The following is a 21,721-nucleotide window of genomic DNA, read 5'->3' on the forward strand; positions in this document are numbered from 1 at the left end:
CACTCTTAGAAATAAGGGTTCCACAAGGGTCCTTCTACGAGGGCTGAGGTTCTGGAACCATTTCAAGGGTTCTTGGTAACACTAATGTTTCCAGTAAGAACCATTTTGATCCAGAGAACCCTTTAAAACCCCTTTTCCTGAATAAAGGTTTTTAAAAGGGTTCTTGCTGGAACATTTATGAAAAAGTTCTACCTGGAGCCAAAAAGGGAGTTCTCCTATGAGGACAAGGCAAAGAACCTTATATGGTTCTACTTAGCACTTTTATTTCTAAGGGTGTAGGAAGCTGGAGTACCGGGAAAGAACCCACATTCACACGGGGAGAACATGCAAACTCAGAAACACAGAAAGGCTTTCGGTCGAACCAGGATCCAAAACCGACAACCCCTTCTTGCTGTGAGGCAGCGACGCTCGCCACTGCGCCCCCCCCACGTCGTTGATAAACAACGTGTGCCTCAGAAATAATGTAAATGGCGACAATCTGCTTGTGTATGTGATCCATTTATTCCTGGATATCCTCATCACCTACTTTAAAACAAGCCACCGAGACATACGGCCTAAAGTCTTAAAAAGAAAAATGGGGAACGGAGAGGAGGAAAATAAATAAACAAAGTAGAAAAAAAAAAACACTGGGGATAGAGATAAGATTACATTCTGTTGGAAAAGAAAGGAAATTAAATTAGGTATATGTCCTGTTGGTGCTTGACTGGATTTATGTTCCCCACTTATTTATTTCATTTAAAGCTGATATAGACAATTTTTGGCCTGAACTTGTCATTACAATGTTAAAACTGGTTGTTGGGTGTATCCACATTTATATTGGTCACCTATAGCCTTGTTTTCACTATTCTCTTGGCCACTCTCTTCACGGGGAAAAAAAAAATTACGACTGAATTTTTACGATATAAAGTAACTTTGCTGTTCTGTATCAAAACAATGACAATAATCACTTTCAGCCAGGATCTATGCAGGAGGTGCTTATTATGGCACAAAGTGCTGTCCCGATTCTCAGAAAAATGAAGTTGAGGGGCAAGTTTAAGGGCTGTATCGCCCTCAATATTGAAAATTTCCGAGACCACCCTTGGGAGCAAGGGCTACCCAGAATGCATTCACATTCACATAAGAAAGATGGCGTCGAAAGCAGCGAAACGAGTACGGTACAAATTGAGTATTTTCTTTGTTAATAGAGATATGAACGTCATTGTTGCGTAACATTTATTTTTATTTTACGATCTTTTGTCAATAGCCGGCCGGTGCGGACAAGCGATCGTTTGCTTTCGTTTATACTTTTCAATAAGTCGTGGTGTGTGGTAACTGTCAGCTGAATATGTCCGTGGTTGTGGTATTTGTATGAGTATCATCTTATAACTAACTGACAACCTAATAACTTGACCGACAAACGGATCGCAATAAATAATCGTGACGTAAATGTGTTCTTCTTCTTCTTCTTTTTTTGGAGTTGACAGACTGGACGCAGCGTTCGCGTTATTCTGCCCCCCACAGTCTGAAGAGACGTATCTGCATTTAAGGGGTGTCCCATTTCTAAGTGACAAAATAACCCTCAACACTTGGTTTTGAGGGCCACTTAAGATTAAGGGTTGCGCTTGAGGGTTAAGATTGAGGGTTAAGATGAAGAGGAATTGGAATTGGGCCTAAGCGCCTTAGTCCTCGAAGGTGTTTTACTGCCGCTACATCTTTTACAGCAGTGACGAAACGTGGGGGCACAGATGATGTCTGTTGCCTCGGAGAAAAAAAAAAGAAAGAAAGAGCTGGCACTCGTAAAAACGTGGACATGCGAAGATTTGTTGCCAAGAATTTTGCAGGCACAAAGAGGACAGAAGTGAACATGGACCCCAAAATCCAGTCAGCATATGAATTAGCTCAACAACAGAAGGCTGCGCCGTGTCTTTCGGTCCAACTGCACATACGACGCCGTGCACAAAAAAAACTAGGACAGACACGACAGGCTGAGAATATAATATATCGAATCTATAGTAAGGTCAGTGTACTGTGTGTTTGTTGTGATATTGCACATGTGTTGCACAGACTGCTTCACAGCTCCGAGAGGACGAGCCGTTCTTTGAAGCTTTTTGGCCTTTGATTATTTAATCCTTACGGATGAGGTTTGAACTGTTTTTTTATATATATATATATATACCTTAATGACCTCCTTCCTGCTTGCTCTAGAAAAATCTGCTCTTCTTAATCATCTTAACCGTCTGAAAAAGGAAGATTGTAATTATCTATAGTGCTTTCTATAGTTCGAGCAATTCATCCCGACCGATGCCAAAATTCGTTCTTCTCCAGACCCGTCAGTCCACATTTGACAAGGAACACAAATCCCTCCATACTCATCTGCTCCATTGTCCTTCGATTACCGAACAAAATGCTAAGGCTACTTGATATCTTGAAAATTGCTACTGTGAGATTAGGTTTCTGTCCCGGTTCTTGGATACAATATGGGGGTTAACACGTATGCAAATGCCACACATTCTCGTTTGTGGTATTTAGACATGGGGGGGGGGGGCAGTCATGATTCATAAGGAGCTGGAAACATATGATATATTTCCCCAAAGGACCTGACCTGCAATATATTGCATTTTACCTTTAATAAGCTATCTGGGGCAAAATCCTAGGTTTTTTTTTTACTCTCACCCGATTCATCAGCGGTAGATGGCGCCTGCCATCGCTAACTTGTTTTAGTCTTGCGTTTGCACTGCGGTAAAAAAAAGTCATGGCTCTAATTGGGAGAGATAAACTATTTTCCCGTAATGAGAATTGATGGCTTTTCTTCTGCACAACCTTTTTTTTTCCTTTCGTTCTCTCACGCTTTTGAACTGAAGCCCCCGTTCTCTCCCTTACTAGATCTGTATATGGAGGTGCAAAATGAAGCACTTTGTGATTAATGGACTTAATTTCCAGCAGATGTGACTTCACGTCGACGGCCCACTTCACCTGGAAAAACCTCGCCGATGATTAGATTCAATCAAAAAAAGTCAAAAAGCTTACAAATGAACGTTCCCCTGACTGGCATCCTACCCGTCTGTCAACATTTACTGACGAAAAAACATGTTTTTTCCTTTAATTTTTCCTATGACAGCATGTTTTTTTTTTTTTTATTCCTCTCAGGCCACATGATGAAAATCAGAAAACACACAAAAAAGACATGAACTGATACTATATATATAAAAAAAAGGAGGATATGTGTCGCGTTACAGAATTAGACGCCTCGATGAAGCTGCATAATCCATGAGTGTCAGAGCCTCCAGTCTTTGACCACAAAGACAGCCCCTCTCACTATGAGCCCCGCGCTAATGCTGTGTAAACATCGCGGCTGCTGTTTGCCACTGATTTAGCACATGTTAATATTGCATGAGAAGGAGAGGCCCTTTGATGATGTAAAGTGAACACTCAAAGTAGGGCTTTTCCACCTCAGGGAACGGGGGGGAACGGCTCCTTTGAGATGTTTTCCGCAGTGACACCACAGAGAGAGAGCGTTTCTAGTTTCGTATATGGCATCACTAGAGGTAATTATTAACGACTCTACCAATGGAAATCAAGTTTTCTGCACTGTTAACATGCTAATGTGCTGGTAGTATATGATGAAAGACATGTCATCAAGAAATACTAATTAGCGCCATTGATGTGAATTTCCACTTTGTACCAGTGAGTAAAATCCCATTTCCAACGTGAGCATTTCTTATTCCTATTATTCTTATCGTTAAAGGTGCATTATGTAATAAATCTAAATCAACTGGCCATAAAATCCTCCTAATATGTCACAGAGATTCAGGAATAATGTTCATATAACAAACTGAACTCACCAACAACAACAGTACAGCCAAAATATTTGCATTAAAAAAAATATTTTGCAGACTGCAAATCATGTTTATGTTTTGAAATCATGTTTTTGGCATGTGGCGCCACCTACCGCCGTCTACCAATCATTGCAGTCAGAAGAGTCTCAGCTGCCGAGCAACCACGGGTTGCCAGTTACGTCAGAAAACGAAACCTAAAAGACCTCGGTGTTTTGAATTTGAATGCAGTAACTGTTTTTGGCCACATTCTTACATATGGCACCTTCAAGTACCATTATCTACTTTTTTCACTATTTCTTGCTAAAAAAAAAAAAAAAAAAAAAAATCTAATAAAAATTTGCACATCTGGTTAGATGTTTTCAGATATGGTTGAATGTGTGTTTCACAAAATTGTATTTTGCATTTCAAACTATCTCTCAGACTCACAGCGGCTACTTTGAAGTGGTGCGCCAAGTAATGCAAACTATCCAAAACTCTTTTGCAGGAATCTAAACAAGCTGGGCTGTCACTTGAAAGATGCCGTTTTTTTTTTTTCCCTGCTTTACCTGTGAGGTATATATGACCAAAGTCCTGATATATCAGGGGGGGGCCTATGTAGTCAATGTGTGTCTTCTGGGACACATCCTTCATTGTTGCTGCACCAACCTCTAATAATCCAACTGGAGACGGAAAACTGAGACTTTTGTGCCACGATGATTTCAACCACTGACCAAATAAAAAGCAAATTAGCCTGTCAGTTGACATATCAATTTTATAATAAAGAAAGAAAAAAGGTAGAACAATCCGAGTATGTACACACTCTCACGCCACCGTGTCATCAATAGAGCCGTATCAGGCCGAGCGGAATGAGAAAGATCAGTTTCAGCGGACAGAACGGACTCTTGATGAGCCATTAACCTGCTGCTGTCTGTTGGGGGTTGAAACGGCTGCAGGAACGCGGTTAAATTTAACCATTTTATAAAGAGGTCATTGAATTGATGAGCCACAGGGAAAAAAAATAAATAAATAAATAGCAATGCTGATGGTGAAGAGGTTGAGCAAAGGAACTGGAAGAAACGGTCAATATCTTCAATCAAGCTAAGCTGTCAGACAATGATTGCTACACTCGCGGTCAAATCTATAAAACTAATAGTATGGATTTGAGTGGACTTCTTGTGTAGGAATTCTCCAATCAAAAAGGGAAATCATTTTAAATCTCTCCCGAGTATTTGGTTTTTCCCAAAGATTTCAATTTTTTGCAAGTGTCATTTTTGGGTTTGCGTCATTGAGTCAATTGTCAATATTAGAATTAAAATCTTTTTGAGTGCAGGTTTTCCCATTTACAGAATATAGAAAATATAAGTAAGTAAGAAAATAAAAGATATGAAGATGTTAAAAAGACTATAAAAACAGTTTCTCTCCATCTTGTCATCACCTGTTTGAATGCTGCTATAGCCTTGATATTTCGATCTAGTCCGTATACATGTACAGTATGTTTGTGGTTTAATCATTCTGTCATTCATCCATGTCTTTCTCAGTTAGTTCCTGATTGTTTGGTCTTTTAACACATTAATATTCGTCCGTCATTTAACGTTGTGCAACGTCTCGTTGTCACAATGGCAATAAAGATTGCGATTCTGAAAAAAAAAAAAAAACTCCCAACTGCACTGCTATGATTATTACTATTATTCCAACAATTGGATCAATTTAATTCCATACACATAATATATATATATATATATACACTTGTGTGCAGTATATGCTAAAACTGCGCTCACGGAAAATAAAAGCGCGACAGACGGTAGTTAAAGGTTCATCAAATGCAGGTTTTGCTTCGCTGGGGTGATAACTCCATTGGTTTTGCGCTTCACGCTGACACCCGTTTAAGAGCGAGTATTCCCATGCTACGGTGTAGGGAAGGCACACATGGAGCTTATTACGATTCCATTCATAAAGGTGAGAGAAGATGCCAATGTGCTATATGTAATTTAAACGATTCAATTTTTGGTTTATATCTGATTTTATAATATCAAGTGCATAAACCCGGGCAGCCACTTTATAAGGTTCACATGGCACTTAATAAAGTGGCAGGAGGAGTGGCAAACATCTGCTCCGCTGCTGTCGCACCATCTTTGACCCGTTCACCCCGTTCAGAGATGGCTTTCTGCACCGCTTGAGTGTGCGATTATTGTTTCCTTTCCATCATTTCAAACAAGTCTGGCCATTCGTCTCTGACCTTTGGCACCGACAAAGGCATTCTCGCCCAGAGAACTGCCACTCACTGGATATTATCTCCTTTGTGGACCAATTTTTCTATAAACCCAAGAAAAAGGTTTTGCATGAAAATCACAGTAGATCAGCACTTTATATCCCTCAGACCAGCCTTTCTGGCACCAACATCAATACCACATTCAGTGTCACTTAAGTCAAGTTTCTTTCCCACGCTGATGCTTGTGGTTGAACTCCAGTCAAATGCAAAATGAATACATCAAATCAAATAACCAAATGATGTTCTATGTGCACAGCAGCAATTTATGAATTGCAGAAGAACATGACGCTAAGTTCAAGGACATCACCAAATACTGTTCTCACCAGATTTTGTCCTAAGAAAACATACAGTGCTGAGGACTTTTACATCTCTTTGGTACGAAGTGACATGAGAAAAAAAAAAAAAAATGACAAAAATTTTTTTTTTTCAAAGTCGAGATCTCGAGTTTCCAAAAAAGAATTTTTTTTTTTTTTTTTTTTTGAAAAAAAAATAATTTAATCTAGAGTTTCCCCAAAAAAATCTGACTTTTTTTTTTTTTTTTTAATTTTTTTGTCCAAAATTTTTTGGAAACTCGAGATCTCAACTTTGAAACTCGAGATTTAATTTAATTTTTTTTTCGTCATTCTTTTTTTTTTTTTTTTCTCATGTCACTTCGGGGGCTCTGTTCATCTCTGCCTGAGACAAAAAAAATATATATCTCTATGTCCTCCCTTTTGTAGCACTGCATTGTTCATATCCTGGAAAAATGAAGATGAGACATGAATTGGGGTAAAAGGCATTGTGAGACATCAAAAGTGATATGACTAAGCCCTCATGGGCACATGACATAATTGAGGATTTATGCTGGGCTATACATCATATTAACATTGAAAGTCTACTTATTCAAAGCATGGAAGCACGGTGCTATGTCAAGTCTTATTCATCCTCTGCTTTCACTTTTGTCACATTTAATCTCGTATAATCCACTTAGTGTCATATCTGCAAAAACAGGAATTCCACTGCTTCTTGTCAATGTGGCACCTTCACAGAAGCTATCCCGGCCTCTTAGCGGGAACGCAGATTTAGTTTTTTTTTTTTTGTTTTTTTTGTCTCGGAGCTAAGATTATCTTCATGGCAATTTGCTCGGGCAAGGTTCTGTAAAAATGTGTCGCACACAAACATTGCAACCAATTCATGCAGCCTGTAAGAGATAATGGACCCTTGAGTTGACTCCCTTAAGCCTGCAAGAAAGGGCTAGGTGGTGGTGGTGGTGGTGGTGGGGGGATCTTTTGTGAATACATGGTTGATGGTGCTATAATTTCCATTTGTTTATCTCCCCTTTCCCCTTTTTTGGGGGACAGTGGAGATGTTACACAAAGAATATAAATGTCAACTCATGGTTAAAAGATTGGCTGATTGCATCCTCGGGGCACAGCAGTAATTTTCAGAAAAGGGGCTGATGACCGTTTCCCCTCAGAGACAAGCTGACTGAATCACAGAGAAATTAACAATAACACCAAGAGGCAAATCTGAAGTCAGAATAATTATTACAATCAAAGGTCTCCGTATTATACAATAGCCATGTACAGTATATGCATGTGTATTATGTTTTTTTTCTTCCCTGTTAGCTGTTGGAATACTATTTAGTATCCATCTGCATGATATAAATAAAACTTGAAAACACCACAACAACATATACGGCATCATCCAGCGAGTTAATGAGGGATAACACATTTTTTCCAAATTTGCATTATGTGCAAAACTTTGAAAACTGGCAATTGAACAGTTGGAATACACCACAGTAGCACGATAAACACTGGGGAAAAAAATGTAAATGATTTTTCAAACATTTGAATGAAACTTCCCCCATTGACTGGAGTTTGCTGATATCAGTCTGTGGCAGTATTGATCAGGTTCACTTGAGTTTTGCAAAATCTATACATGTCTCATAGTTTTCCACCTGACTCTATAAAACTCTCAATGTGTCAGGTATAAAAGGAACACCATTATTATATTGTTGTTATTATTATTATTATGACTGAGATATTGAGTTAAATATGGTTAAAAAAAGTTTTTTCAAATGCATGAATTAATCTTGTGGCGCTGTCGCTGACAGTGCAAACGTGTCCGTTACGTGTCTGTTTGTTATGCATGCTATTTAATATCAGCTTTAAAAAAAAAAGAAATAATAATATTAATAATAATAATAATAATAATATGCTGTGGTGCTTCATTTGTGCCAGACCAAATTAACTCAGTTGAAGTTATGTGTTATCATATTTCCACAGTTTTGGCTTAGAACACACACGCGTGCACACACACACACACACAAACACACACACACAAAACCATTGCATACTGCTTCACTGATTATCGTTCCCCCAATCCAAGACAAACACATTAAATTGGAGGTTTCCTCTGTGTGCAGGTGCTTTCATGCACGCCTATGAGGCAGGTGCACAACGTTCAGCTGTAAAGGTGGTAAACTTTGTTTGGCACCAGTTGCGTCTTCGAGTGTGTGTGTGTGTGTGTGTGTGTGTGAGTGACAGGGAGGGAGAGACAGAGAGAGACAAAAAAAAAATAATAAGTTGTGCGGAGCTGAGTGAATCAAAGCTCTGCTTAAGCTCTTTAAACATGAAACACGATTCACTCTGCTCATAGAGGAGAATCTCCTCACCTCTCAAGGAGTGCAAACGCTAGCTTTTAGCACAGTATAAACACAGAATATATTTTGAGATTACAATTATAATGTTCGAAACTTGGTACAGTATATCGCCCTGGCCCCAAGTATAGTGTAGCATGCCGCTATTTTCCTCTTCCTAGTGCCGGTCTAAGTCGTTCTCCCATGTCCTTTGTGGTGAACGAGAGCATTAAAGGTGCCATATGTAAGAATGTGGCCAAAAACGGTTACTACGTCATTACATCTTTTAGGTTTCGTTTTTTGACGTAACTGGCAACCCGTGGTTGCTCAGGCAGCTGAGACTCTACGGACTGCACCGATTGGTAGACGGCGGTAGGTGGCGCCACATGCCAAAAACATGATTTCAAAACATAAACATGATTTGCAGTCTGCAAAATACATTTTTTTAATGCAAATATTTTGTCTGTACGGTTGTTGTTGTTGGTGAGTTCAGTTTGTTATATGAACATTATTCCTGAGTCTCTGTGACATATTAGGAGGATTTTATGGCCAGTTGCTTTAGATTTATTACATAATGCACCTTTAAATCTCATCGTCTTCAGTATGACTGGCCAGAGTGTCTCTCTCTCGCACCCACCGGCTGATTTCAAGTTGAAGCACAGCAGGTCGGAGGTTTGATCCCTGGCTCCTATAGTCGACAAGGCATTGCATCCCTGAACAAGACACTGAAACACAAAAATGCTACTGGTGGCTGTGGCCGTCAGCTTATGAATTGGTGCGGAAAAAGCACTGAAATAATGGATGGGGAGGGGTGAATAACAAAACACTGAAAACAATGTATAGCATCAAGTATTGAATGTTTTGTGAGGGCCAAGTGCACGGATCTGTACTCAAACACCATAAATCGTATGTGGTGGCATTTCACTTACTGATTTGTTTCCTTTCTGGCTCTTTTTCCTACTCAAGGTAAATAGCGGCAGTGAGGTATCTCTCTACGAATGTCTGTTGCTACATCTTTCCCAAGGCAGACTTCCTCTGAGGCAAAATGTCTGAGTATGAAAAGGGAGGCCCTGATATTGGCCTAAAGGGTTTGGGTCATCACAAACAGATCTGTTCCAACAGCGATCCATCCGCTTCCCCGGTTAACTGTCCGGTAAAGTGCTTAATGCAGTGTCCCTGAGAATAATATTTACTGCCGCAGTCTGTCTCATGTTGCTGAGCCCTGAAGGCCGATTCAGTATCGGTTACATTCAACTCTGGTATTGATTATGCATAATCACCGATGGTATGTCTTTCCCCTTGACGCGGTTCGCGTTCCGAAGCAAGGTCGCTGCCGTAAATTCAAAGTACGAAAACCTAATGAACTGATGAAGGTAATGCGAACAGCTCAACTATGCACTGAGAGAAAAAAAAAACTCAGTGACCACAGACGCAGTATAGTGTATTGCTAGAATAGCAAATAGTGGGTCTGCTGCATTTTCCGCTTGGCGGATTAAGTCGCAATTGGAGTATTTGTATGAAAAGAAAACAGAATGAAATGCCATTTAACCAGAGCCACACGGTTCTGTTTATATCTTACAGTAATCACAAAGATATACAACAAAGACAACACAGTAATCATTTCCAGCTCAGTAACACCAGTCAAGCAACCTCATCTGGCAAGATGCACTGCACACTTTTCTGCTCATGATTATATAAAAAATAATGCAGAAATATGGTCCGCTGAGAGATAAAACAAAACAGTTTTCAGTGTCCTTTGCGAGAACGCCGCCTGTAAAGAGATCGGTACAACGCTGAGTCGCGGTCAGAATATACCCGACCGACTCATTGTGACATTAGAATAGCGACGGAGCGTAACATCCTTAAGATGTACGGGAAATGGCATATATACACTCTCCTTGCAGTGGCAATAAAAAGAACATGGCAACTGTAGAAAAAAAAAAAGAAAAAAAAATTAGATATTGATCTTGTGTGTAAATTAAAAAGTTCTCATGCTGTGGCTGAAAGTGGTAAAGAGTCAGTTACAAGCGAATGGAAATGGGGGGACAATGATTTTACTTTCACCAGATAGAACAATTCTATTGTACAGAAGCCTATTACATTCACTGAAAAAAAAAAAAAAAAAACTTAATTTTCTGTTTGATTTTTTGAGGGTTTTTTTTCCGGGTTTTTCTGATTACATTGTTTTCCCTGTTTTGTTGTCTATTTTTTTCCCTGATTTTTGAGTAATTTTTTTCCTGTTTTTCTGAGTAATTAGTTTTTTCTGTTTTTCGGAGTAATTTTTTGTTTTGTTTTTCGGAGGAATTTTTTTTCTGTTTTTCGTGCAAATTTCAAGTGAATTCAATACGCTTCCGTACTATTGGTTTCTATAACTGACATTTTTTGATTAGCAGCATATCAACATTGATTATAAAGGCTACTATATTAAGGAAACCAGGCAAAAAAAGTCTCCTTCATTAGCTGCTCCATTTGATATCTTCATAACTGCCATGCTGCTTTTCTCCAGTCGAGGCAGATTGACATATATTGATGCAAATAAAGTTAATTCATCAGCTCCCTAAAAACACTCCTTCCATCTTCTCCGTACACTGTGTTGTCTTGTTCGAACTTTTCCATCTCTGTGCTTGCTGCACATCCTTTCCAGCTCTGTCTCTCTGTCTAGCCAATCAATACGAGTTATTCTCTCCTTTCCTTAGTGCTCAGTCTCTCATACACCTCACTATAAAAGCCTTTTTCCTTTTGCCACGTCTCTCTCTTTGCCGCATGCCTAGACTCCCAGTAAACTCTGCCTACTCTCTTCATCTCCCCGGCTGTCCCACTTTTTCTTTGCCATCCTCTTCCTTTGGATACTTTCTAACTTCCAACCACCAAGTTTCCTTATCTTTGTTACCGCTTGTCCAGAGGACACAGCAGACACAATGGGTATAGACTTCAATGCCGGATCGCAGACACAACACAACCGTTGAGGTCGGGGTGAGAGCCTATAGCCTAACTCCTTCCTGAGCTCGGCACAGGACCATTTTATCCTTAAAGGTGCAATATGTTATAAATCTAAAGCAACTGGCCATAAAATCCTCCTAATATGTCACATAGACTCAGGAATAATGTTCATATAACAAACTGTACTCACCGACAACAACAGTACAGCCAAAATATTTGCATATTTTGCAGACTGCAAATCATGTTTATGTTTTGAAGTCATGTTTTGCCATGTGGCGCCACCTACCGCCGTCTACCAATCATTGCAGTCAGTCGAGTCTCAGCTGCCGAGCAACCACGGGTTGCCAGTTACGTAAAAAAAAAATGAACCCTACAAGACCTTTGTATTTTGAATTTGAATGCACTAACCGTTTTTTGGCCACATTCTTACATATGGCACCTTTAAGACTGACACTGACACTTCAAATTGTTTAAATAAAACATATTTCCCCCCCTTCGAATATTGGAATAATTTCAAATTCCACACAAAGACACCAATCAAAAGGAAGCTATTAAAAAGGGGGGGGGGGGTGTATTTCTGCTGGGTGAGGATTAGGTACTGACTCATTAAAGTCAGTCTTGGGAATTAATTAGTCCAAACATAATTGATTGATTAATGGACCAATGATACGAGGAAACCTATTCTTTTACCTCTGAAAACCCCAGGGAATAACCTTAGTTAGCTTAGTTTTATCGCCTGGATTGTAAAATACAACTTCTTAAACATCACAGTTAAAATATCACAGTTCCAGAAAGACATATTTTGGGTGTTAAGGGTGTAGAACAAGCATATTTGTTAGTGTGTTACTAAAATGACTTGTGCTGTATGATAAGCATATGGCTGAGCTTAAGCACACATCTAATTGACTAAGCAGATACATAAATCACGTTTTCATGCAAGTAATGGATGTGCAGCAATTGGTTCTATTTATTAAAAAAATAAATACAAACAATGGAGTCACAGAAAATCATTTACCTGACTACCCCACTGCATTAAATTTCACAGAGCTATTTTATGTCATTAAGGCACTGACCAGTTTAATTATCACTGGTTCCCCCGTCTCTAGTCTAAATGGTGTAATGAGGTTGATTTGATTAGGATAGAGGCCCCTGGAATAAACTTGACCCTTCACTGAGGGTAAGCAGAGGACAACAGAGGAGGAAATACAAAAACAATGGATAATGTTGTTCCAAAAGGAACACAGCGCAAATGGAAATAAATTAGCCATGAAGGAGGGTACTTTTTTTTTTTGAACATCAATGCTGTTGAGCATGTCCAAACTCCAGACTAATGGCTTAAGACAGCTCCTCCCTCCTCCTGGGCGAAATGACTGCAATGACATTGATTGGAATATTAATTAGTCTAATATAGGAGAGGATCTCTATAGCTGCACTTATGATGACTGTGTCTGCGATGGAACGAGTAATGATAATGACAGTAATGACCATGAAATTGCCAAGTACACACTGGATTGCCTCAAGTGTATTGGCCACCTTGCGAGGAAGCATGGGAGAATAATGTACATTATTCTACCCTGGGTAATGAGCAGATAGTGGGAGAGAGCAATGCAAAACCCCTGCACACTTACTGTACCTTTGGTCTAAAATTACCTTTTCTTGCCACATCTGGAGTCAAATAACATAATAATAAGAAATAAGTGCCAGCTGAGCTAATGGGGGTGACGCGTGGCTGAGGTCAATTTTTCCCTGGGCTTAAATAATACATTATAAAACAGCATAATAATACATTATAAAACCAAAGACTTGAGAAGCTGGGGCCAATCTCACCATTGATGGCCCATGGGCCGGACTTTGGACATGCCTGCCGTACTACATTAACTCCAAAACCTACCATTTAACTGATGCCAGGATAACAATGACTTTTTAATCTCATCTTCTTTTTTATTTTGTTTAGTATTTGTCGCTCATCATCATGTAAATGTATATATTTTCATGGTGATACCTTCACTGAAACAATACACGTGTCTCTTGTGAGTTTGTGTTTTGACGATGATCACCATCAAAACAGGTCTAAGGACATTCCTTCTCAACTTCAAATGGAAACACAATGGTTAGTTTCTGCTGGGTATTCTTTCTTTCCGCTCGAGCAGATGCAGCTTTTTGAATGAACGAGGTAAGCGATTCGCTTTTTTTTAAGAAATAATGTCCCTCTAAACAGGGGCTTTCATGCTGCCATGCTTGAAGTAGAATCTGGGTAAAAAAAAAATCACTTAAAACACAGTTTTGAATATAAATAAAGTGTGTCCTTGTTATACACACAACTGAGAAAATGCACTCCACAATGTGTAAAAGAAAATATATATATGCAAATCAACATATATCAGATATTGGTTGGAAATAGTTGTGGGAGGGTTCATGCCTAACAGCACACTGTCAACACACAAGCTGCTGATAAGCCACTGCACAGCCAGTGAGCTATATTCTGTTTAGACTGGGGCTTAGAATCTTAAAATCTCTTTTTGCATAAAAAACAACCGCTGCGCACGTCACTGGCGCCACACGTGCGTGAAGCAAAACTCTGCAAAGGACAACAACGACGACAACAATGCAGCGTCGGCCGTGTTTTCTATGTTCCTGCACGGGAAGAATAGAATGCCTGTCTGACTTCAAAAATGTCCTTGGGATAAACAAAGTTCCCCGTACTGTTGTAATGCAAAGGACAAGCTTTTGAGTGCAGCATCAGTCACATCCCTCCCTCATCAGCAAACAGCTGGGGCAAACCAAAAAGGGCACGCAAATCACTCATTCCCTTTGGCTGATGTCAAAGAAAGCAGCGGTGCTGTTTTAAAGCGACGGTATGTTAAAAGAAGCCCACATAAAGGGTTCTAAAGGACTCCTTTGAATAAGCCATGAGAACAAAATGCTTGACAAAAGGCACGACTAGTCCGCCAATCCCATTACAGGAGGACCCACATTATCATTATGCTTATCCAATTTATTTCACTTAGGTCTAGTTATACCCACCTGGCTGTTTCTGCAATATTTTCCATTTTGGGGCCATTGTGGGCACTTGTGCTGCATCCAAACTATGAGTATTACCAAAATAAATTAAAATAAATGATGTTTGAAAGCTTCAAGTTGTGGTGCACAGTTGAGAAGAAGAACATGTTTGGAATTGAGATGCACCTTGTTTCCATGCTGTTAATAATGAAATGTTTTTTGTTTTTTTTTACCATTGGAGAAAAGCTGTGTGGTATTCAATCTCTCTCCGTGTGTGGGCACAGCTTTTTTTTTTTTTTTTCCCAAGTTAATTACACATCTGCTTCAGAGTGTAATCAATTCTTAAAATAACTAGAAACTCTAATATATGTGACAGTATCAGGCTTTTTTAGCGAAGAGAGGGCTGTTATCACTTACTGAGAGCAGCGGTTGGATTTTTAATTTATGCAAACAGATATATATATATGTGGGTATATATGCATGCGCCCCCCCCCCCATGAATAATTCACGACTGACCTCCACCAGTTTGTTGGCATGTTCACGAAACACCTGGGCGTACTCCTTGACCTCCTTCTCGTTTCCGCTCTTAGCCGCCTCGATGAGCACCAGGAGGGGGACGTTGGTCTCCAGGAAAGAGTCCGAAATGTGGTCCATCACTGCCTTCCTCAGCTGCAACACAAAGGGGGGGAAAAGAGCGATGAGATGATGGCGTCACATTATTGATAATATTGCACTTTACTTTTCACTGTATAACATTTGACTGTGATTATCACTAACATACGTGGTTGAGGGGACAGAGAGAGAGAGTGAGAGAAAAGACTGAAAAGGGGGAGGAGCACTCTTTTCTTTCCCATCAGGCCTTTATACTGGGGGAGACTTTGCAATTGTTCCATCGTTGTTTATGGAATAATTGTGTACCAATCAGAGAGATGACTGGTCATGGTCCCTTTTGGAAATAAGGGTTCCAAAAGGGTCCGTCTACAAGAGCTGAGGTTCTACCTGGAACCATTTGCTTCTGAAAAAACTTTTCCCGAAGAAAGCGTTTTTCAAGGGTTCTTGGTAACACTAATGGTTCCAGTAAGAACCATTTTGATCCAGAGAACCCTTTAAAACCCCTTTCCTGAATTAAGGCTTTAAAAGGGTTCTTGGTGGAACCCTCCAAAAGGGTTCCAGGTGGAACCTTTATAAAAAAAAAGGTTCTATCTGGAGCCAAAAAGGGTTTTCTAAGCCGACAAACCTTATATGGTTCTACTTGGCACTTTTATTTCTAAGAGTGTACCTTGTGTCTTACCCAAGGACAACAATTGGCATGTAGACAAGCTGACTGAGTCAGTAATCAAACCCGCAACCTTCCACTTGAAAGACGACTCGCTCTACACCACTGACCCAGTGGTTCCAGTGTCGAAAAAAAAAACACACAAGTCTCGTGTGTTCTACAAGAACTGGAACAGCAACGACTACATAGTCGACAAGACAATTAGTATTAGCAGCAGTGATACCAGTCAAATCCCTTTTTAGTCATGCTACTCTATTTAAAATGCCCTCGGACACTTTAACACCACAGGCAATGTAAAGTCTGTACACACTGACAGCACACGCTGTATATATATGCACTGTATGTCACCCATGCGCTTATTATTATTAACACAGACAGCATCTCTTCTGTCTGGGTTTTGGTAATCGCTTGGCAGAGATTTGTTTGACTTTTCAAAACCATCTTTTGTAATTAGGTTGTAAAAGCAAACACCAGAACCCCCTATCCCTGCATTTACAAATATTGAAGCAGCAAGAAAAAGAAAGTAGAGAGTCGGACTAATCGTTCTGACAGACATTAAACCGACAATAAATAAATATCAGATGCTCGCTTGTCAGTCAGCACGTGAATAACCCGAGGCAATCGCAAGCTTAATTGCCAGTCTAGTGGAGGGAAGTGGAAGTGGTGAATTATTGCTATAGGGGCAGATCAGTCATGACTCTGGAAAGAGACTAGGAGTGAATTCCAATTCCTTGCTTAACCCTCAATCTCAAAAATATGTGCTCCCTCTAGTGCAAGTGCTGTCCTGATTCTCCGAAAAATTAAGTTGAGGGGCAAGTTTAAGGGCTGTATCGCCCTCAATATTGAGATTTTCCGAGACTGCCCTTGGGAGCAAGGGCTTCCCAGAATGCTTTGCGTGTTTTGATATAACAAAGATGGCGTCGAAAGCAGCGAAACGAGTATGTTACAAATTAAGTATTTTCTTTGTTAATAGAGATATAAAAAAACATGAAAACCATTGTACCATCTTAGTTTAGGCCCATATTATGGATTACTGACGTCATTGTTGCGTAACATTTATTTTACGATCTTTTTTCAATAGCCGGCCGGTGCGGACACGCAATCGTTTGCTATCGTTTAATTTTCAATAAGCCGCGGTGTGTTGTAAATCTCAGCTGAATATGTCCGTGGTTGTGGTATTTGTATGAGTATCATCTTATAACTAACTGACAACCTAATAAATTGACTGACAAACGGATCGTAGTAAATAATCGTGACGTAAATGTGTTCTTCTTCTTCTTCTTCTTTTTTGGAGTTGACAGACTGGACGCAGCTTTCGCTTTAATCTGCCCCCTACAGTCTGAAGACTGCATTTAAGGGGTGTCCCATTTCTAAGTGACAAAATAACCCTCAACACTTGGTTTTGAGGACCAGTTAAGATTAAGGGTTGAGCTTGAGGGTTAAGATTGATGGTTAAGATGGGAATTGGAATTGGCCCTAGATCTGGCCAGGGGAAAACAAACGCTGGGAACAGTTCCTTCACTCCTCTGTCACAGCGTTTGTGAAATCCTGGATCTGATTTTTTTTTTTTTTCAAACTTGCATCACGGCAACTGTGCAACCTTGTTCTTCCTTCACCTGGTGGCATCAGGGGAGTCACGGCAGATAACAATCTTGCTTTCGCCAGAATAATCTTCACACTATGTCATTGCTGTTACAACACACGGGATATAGGTGTGGCAGAATGCGCTATCTTTCTGGCACAGGTGAAATAAACAATTGATCCGAGTTGTATGAACACGTCGCTCTCACTGTCGTCAAACGTATTTTGTGCGACAGCAACCGTGCGATTCACAAACATCACTGTGTCACGAAATCAAAGTCGAAATTGTCGCAATTATTTTGTCGAGCACATTTACATGTCATTTTGCAAGAGAAACTTTGAGAGGCTGAATGAATGATTGAAGTCAAATTATGAATCTGGGACAAAGTGATGAATAATGCAATGACATCTATGTCCATCACATCTTATGTCGGTTTCTGTAAAACATGTAACGTACATTTTGGGTACACTGCAAAGACAGCACGCTGTATGACTCTACGGTGTAATCAGAAACCATGCACAACACATGCAATATAGCGTTAGTTTGCAGGGTCCAGCACAAGCAGCATAAGTGTTTTGGAAATGGAAATTAAAAAACTGGAGAAAAAGAAGGATTATGCGGTGGTTGGCCAGATGCTTTTTACCTCATTGTTACCAGTGTTAGTGTTATCGTATTTTTTTTTTTTTTTTAAAGGAAAAAGGGTTAAAATGAGATGACTGAAGTGTGAAGTATTAAAAGTAATACCATTAGTAATTTCAGCTTGGGTATAAAGGACTTGTGCATTACAATAACTCCTGCCTCTCGTTTTCAAATGAACACTTTTGTTAATAGAAATCTCCTCATAAATTTTAAAGCTCACATAGAGTGGTCCTATTGCACACAATTATATGTTAGTTATGGAGGTCTACTTACATACAATAACATGTTTTTATGGTCAAAAACCTCCTAATTGCTGTAAACGAGCCGATAGAAATCCTCTTTTCTGACGCTGCTCCCCAGCCGCGATATTTCAGACATAAATCTCACACCCAGAAGACATAGTCTTGTGATTGGCCAGTACCCGGAAGTGACATATTCAGCACACCCGCTCTCAGAAGCGCAGCTCCCCTCTCTGGAACGGTGGACGCACTGCTACTCATTATCAAAACATTGTTTTAACAATGTTTAAAAATAGTTTCGTCACGACTCCCCGCCGCAGTCCCTTTTATGACTTTGACCCAGAGTCAGAAGACACTGTCGCTCGTGAAACACCTCCACAACGGACGTTATTCTTCTTCTGCAGTTCAATGTACGCAACCGGATGTGCCCGGACTAGTGCCCGGAGCAGGACAATCTGCTGTTCCGGAGAACCGCAGTTTACGTAACCGGACCGGGTTACTTAAACACCGCCACTGCGTTCTCAGCAGTGGCTGAACTGTTTGTTAAGAACCTTCAGGGCTTCTTAAACAAGGTAAGGACGCAGATACACACTAAAAAACAGCGTTATTTGGAACTTCCGGTCTAGGTCCACTTTAACATTATATACTTGTCAAACATGGAGTTGGTTTCATTATGATTTTTTTTGAGGAGCTTGTTTGATTTGGCTGTAAAGTAAGAAAAAAAAAGAAAATGAACTGAAAGGACTGGATCTATGAGAGACATTTTTTAGAAGTCTACAGGGAAGAAGGACTCCTGTGGTTACTGTTGTGACTCAGGAGTAATCACCAGTTGATTTTTACCGACACATATGGATGGGATATGTGTAAGAGGTCCGGGTCTCGGGATACTCATGAATGCCCCGACAGTGAAACCGAATCTGACGGTGGGGTTTTGAGCAGAGAAATGATACAGACGAGTGATTTCCCAAGTCGCAGTCTCTCTTGCACCATCAGCATTCTAATGCCCACACACCACTCGCACAGAAATCCATCTTCAATCTTTTAGATCTCACCTCCCTCCGCATCTCCACCCCCACTCTCTTCCCCTCTAACACTCCCTCTGTATTTCACTAACACTTAAAGGAAATTAGACCGAGGAATTCCAGTCGGTAGCAAAGGCTCGGCTTATTATACGTTAGTGGCGCGACTATTTGTCTCCCCGGTCGTGTAATGCCACAGTGACTCGAGCTCTGGACGTAATGGCTACCTTCTTTTACATAGTATTATGCGAGTGTTCTTCATAAGTGCTATGGGTATAGGTAGTTTCCGAAAGTTTCACTCGCGGGCGTACATTTTTATTATTTTCCAGAATATTTTTTTTTGCATGCCGGCTGTCAGCATGCAGACTGAGGAGATGTGTGACAAATGAAACACAGCAGTGAGCCAAGACTGCCGTCAAGACAGACACAATGATATACACATAAATAGACAGATAGAGAAAGGCACCGTAGGGGCCAAAAGGATTGGAACACATTTGGCTATTTTCACTATTTGGGCGGGGGGGGGGGGCTTTAAAATTAAAAGAAACATTAGTAATACTTTACTATTTCGAATAAGCTGCACTGCTCTTATAACAATGTAAGATGGGATGGAATTCACATTGTCGGGGACATGTTACAATGTCTGCATCAACAAAACATGATTGATAGTTCTGTAGAAAAATGCCGCCTAATAGTGCCTAATAGTGACATTGGTTCAAAACCAGTGTTCACATGCACCCGGAATATTCAGCAGGATTAAAGAGGCATCTGACATTTCTGCTCTGCTCATTAGCTCGTTGGATGTATTCTATCCCTGAGTGAATCAATCAAATATTAATCGAATAAATACATGCCTGAGCTCTTCATTAACATTTTTTAAAACCCTTTTAAAGCATCTCTACTCAGGAGACGCTTTGGCATCAGTGACTTTTTTTTTTTTACGATCTTGACAGTTGAGATATTCCTCGCGAGTCCAAGTCTCCCGGAAATTTATATGCAAACCATTCTGACATTTTAGTTATAAAATTTATAGAGCTACCTTTTAAACAAGACAGGGTCATACTTGTAAAAAAAAAAAAAAAGAAAATGGCCAAAGGACAGTAATCTGTTCTATTTATTTTGAAAATGTGAAAAAAGAAAGATCTGAGAGGAAAATTTGTTTGGATTCTGCCTAAATTGTTGTTTCTTGCTTTCAGATGAAGACATCTCTGAAGTAGTTAAAGGCGCCATATGTAAGAATGTGGCCAAAAACGGTTACTACATCCAAATTCAAAACACCGAGGTCTTTTTAGGTTTCGTTTGCTGACGTAACTGGCAACCCGGGGTTGCTCGGCAGCTGAGACTCTACTGACTGCAATGATTGGTAGACGGCGGTAGGTGGCGCCACATGCCAAAAACATGATTTCAAAACATAAACATGATTTGCAGTCTGCAAAATATTTTTTTTAATGCAAATATTTTGATTGTACTGTTGTTGTTGGTGAGTTCAGTTTGTTATATGAACATTATTCCTGAGTCTCTGTGACATATTAGGAGGATTTTATGGCCATTATTACATAATGCACCGTCACGTTTATTAGACTTGACGGATTAACATCCATGTGTTGAACTGATACATCCTCAAAAATGAGATTCACATTCCATTTAGCACCAGTGTGTTTTATTGGACGCAACACACATACCTGATCTTTCACAAAAAAAAAAGCAGCTGTATGGGAAAGGAGGGAGTGCTGCTTCATCCCGAGTATGACTCACTGTTTGAACTGTGATAAATAACTCTGAACTGCATTTAGTAGCTTTGAATTGCGACAGAAGAAGAAGGATGAGAAGAGGACGACTGTGGAGATGAGATAAAGGAACTTGGAACTGTGGAGGGCAGTATTACACCACTCAGTGTTACAGCCTGTCGAAACTCATCAAAAGAAGAAGCGTGTGACTCGAAGATCAAAGGGATTCATGAATGTTCAAAGGAGTGCAAAATAATACGAGAACACCGAATTATCATGTGTTTTCAAACACAGTCAACATCAAACTCCGCCATCTTGACTTGTTTACTATTCAGAAAGAGTCTGAATACATGCAAAGATTGGAAAAAAAACACAACTCGAGATTTTCAAAAGAGAACGCCGTGGCAGAATTCTGAGTGTTTACAGTTGCACTTTCGGCTTCTATTATGCTTCACTTGTGATTCCAGACACATAGCGGTGGGGTACCTTGGGGTCAGCACAGCAAAGTTTCTTATTAAAATGTCAAGAGCAATCTCAGCATAAACGGCGAGAGTCACAGCTGAGGGGAAACAGCCTGTGCAAATCAAAAATTAAGTAACAGCTCTCAGGTACAATA

The 21,721-nt window shown here is 40.0% G+C and overlaps 1 protein-coding gene across 2 annotated transcripts in view; it reads right to left on the reverse strand.

Annotated features, from left to right (window-relative positions):
* ctnna2 (catenin (cadherin-associated protein), alpha 2) overlaps window positions 1-21,721 on the reverse strand; it is a 262,995-nt gene that overhangs the window by 56,249 nt on the left and 185,025 nt on the right. For both annotated transcript variants that reach the window (XM_083909549.1, XM_083909548.1), the window contains exon 9: window positions 15,140-15,292. In XM_083909549.1, coding sequence (XP_083765675.1) covers window positions 15,140-15,292 — 153 coding nt within the window. The remainder of the gene's footprint in view (window positions 1-15,139; window positions 15,293-21,721) is intronic.

This window comes from Microchirus variegatus (assembly GCF_963457635.1).
Source record: "Microchirus variegatus genome assembly, chromosome: 23".
Lineage (NCBI taxonomy): Eukaryota > Metazoa > Chordata > Actinopteri > Pleuronectiformes > Soleidae > Microchirus > Microchirus variegatus.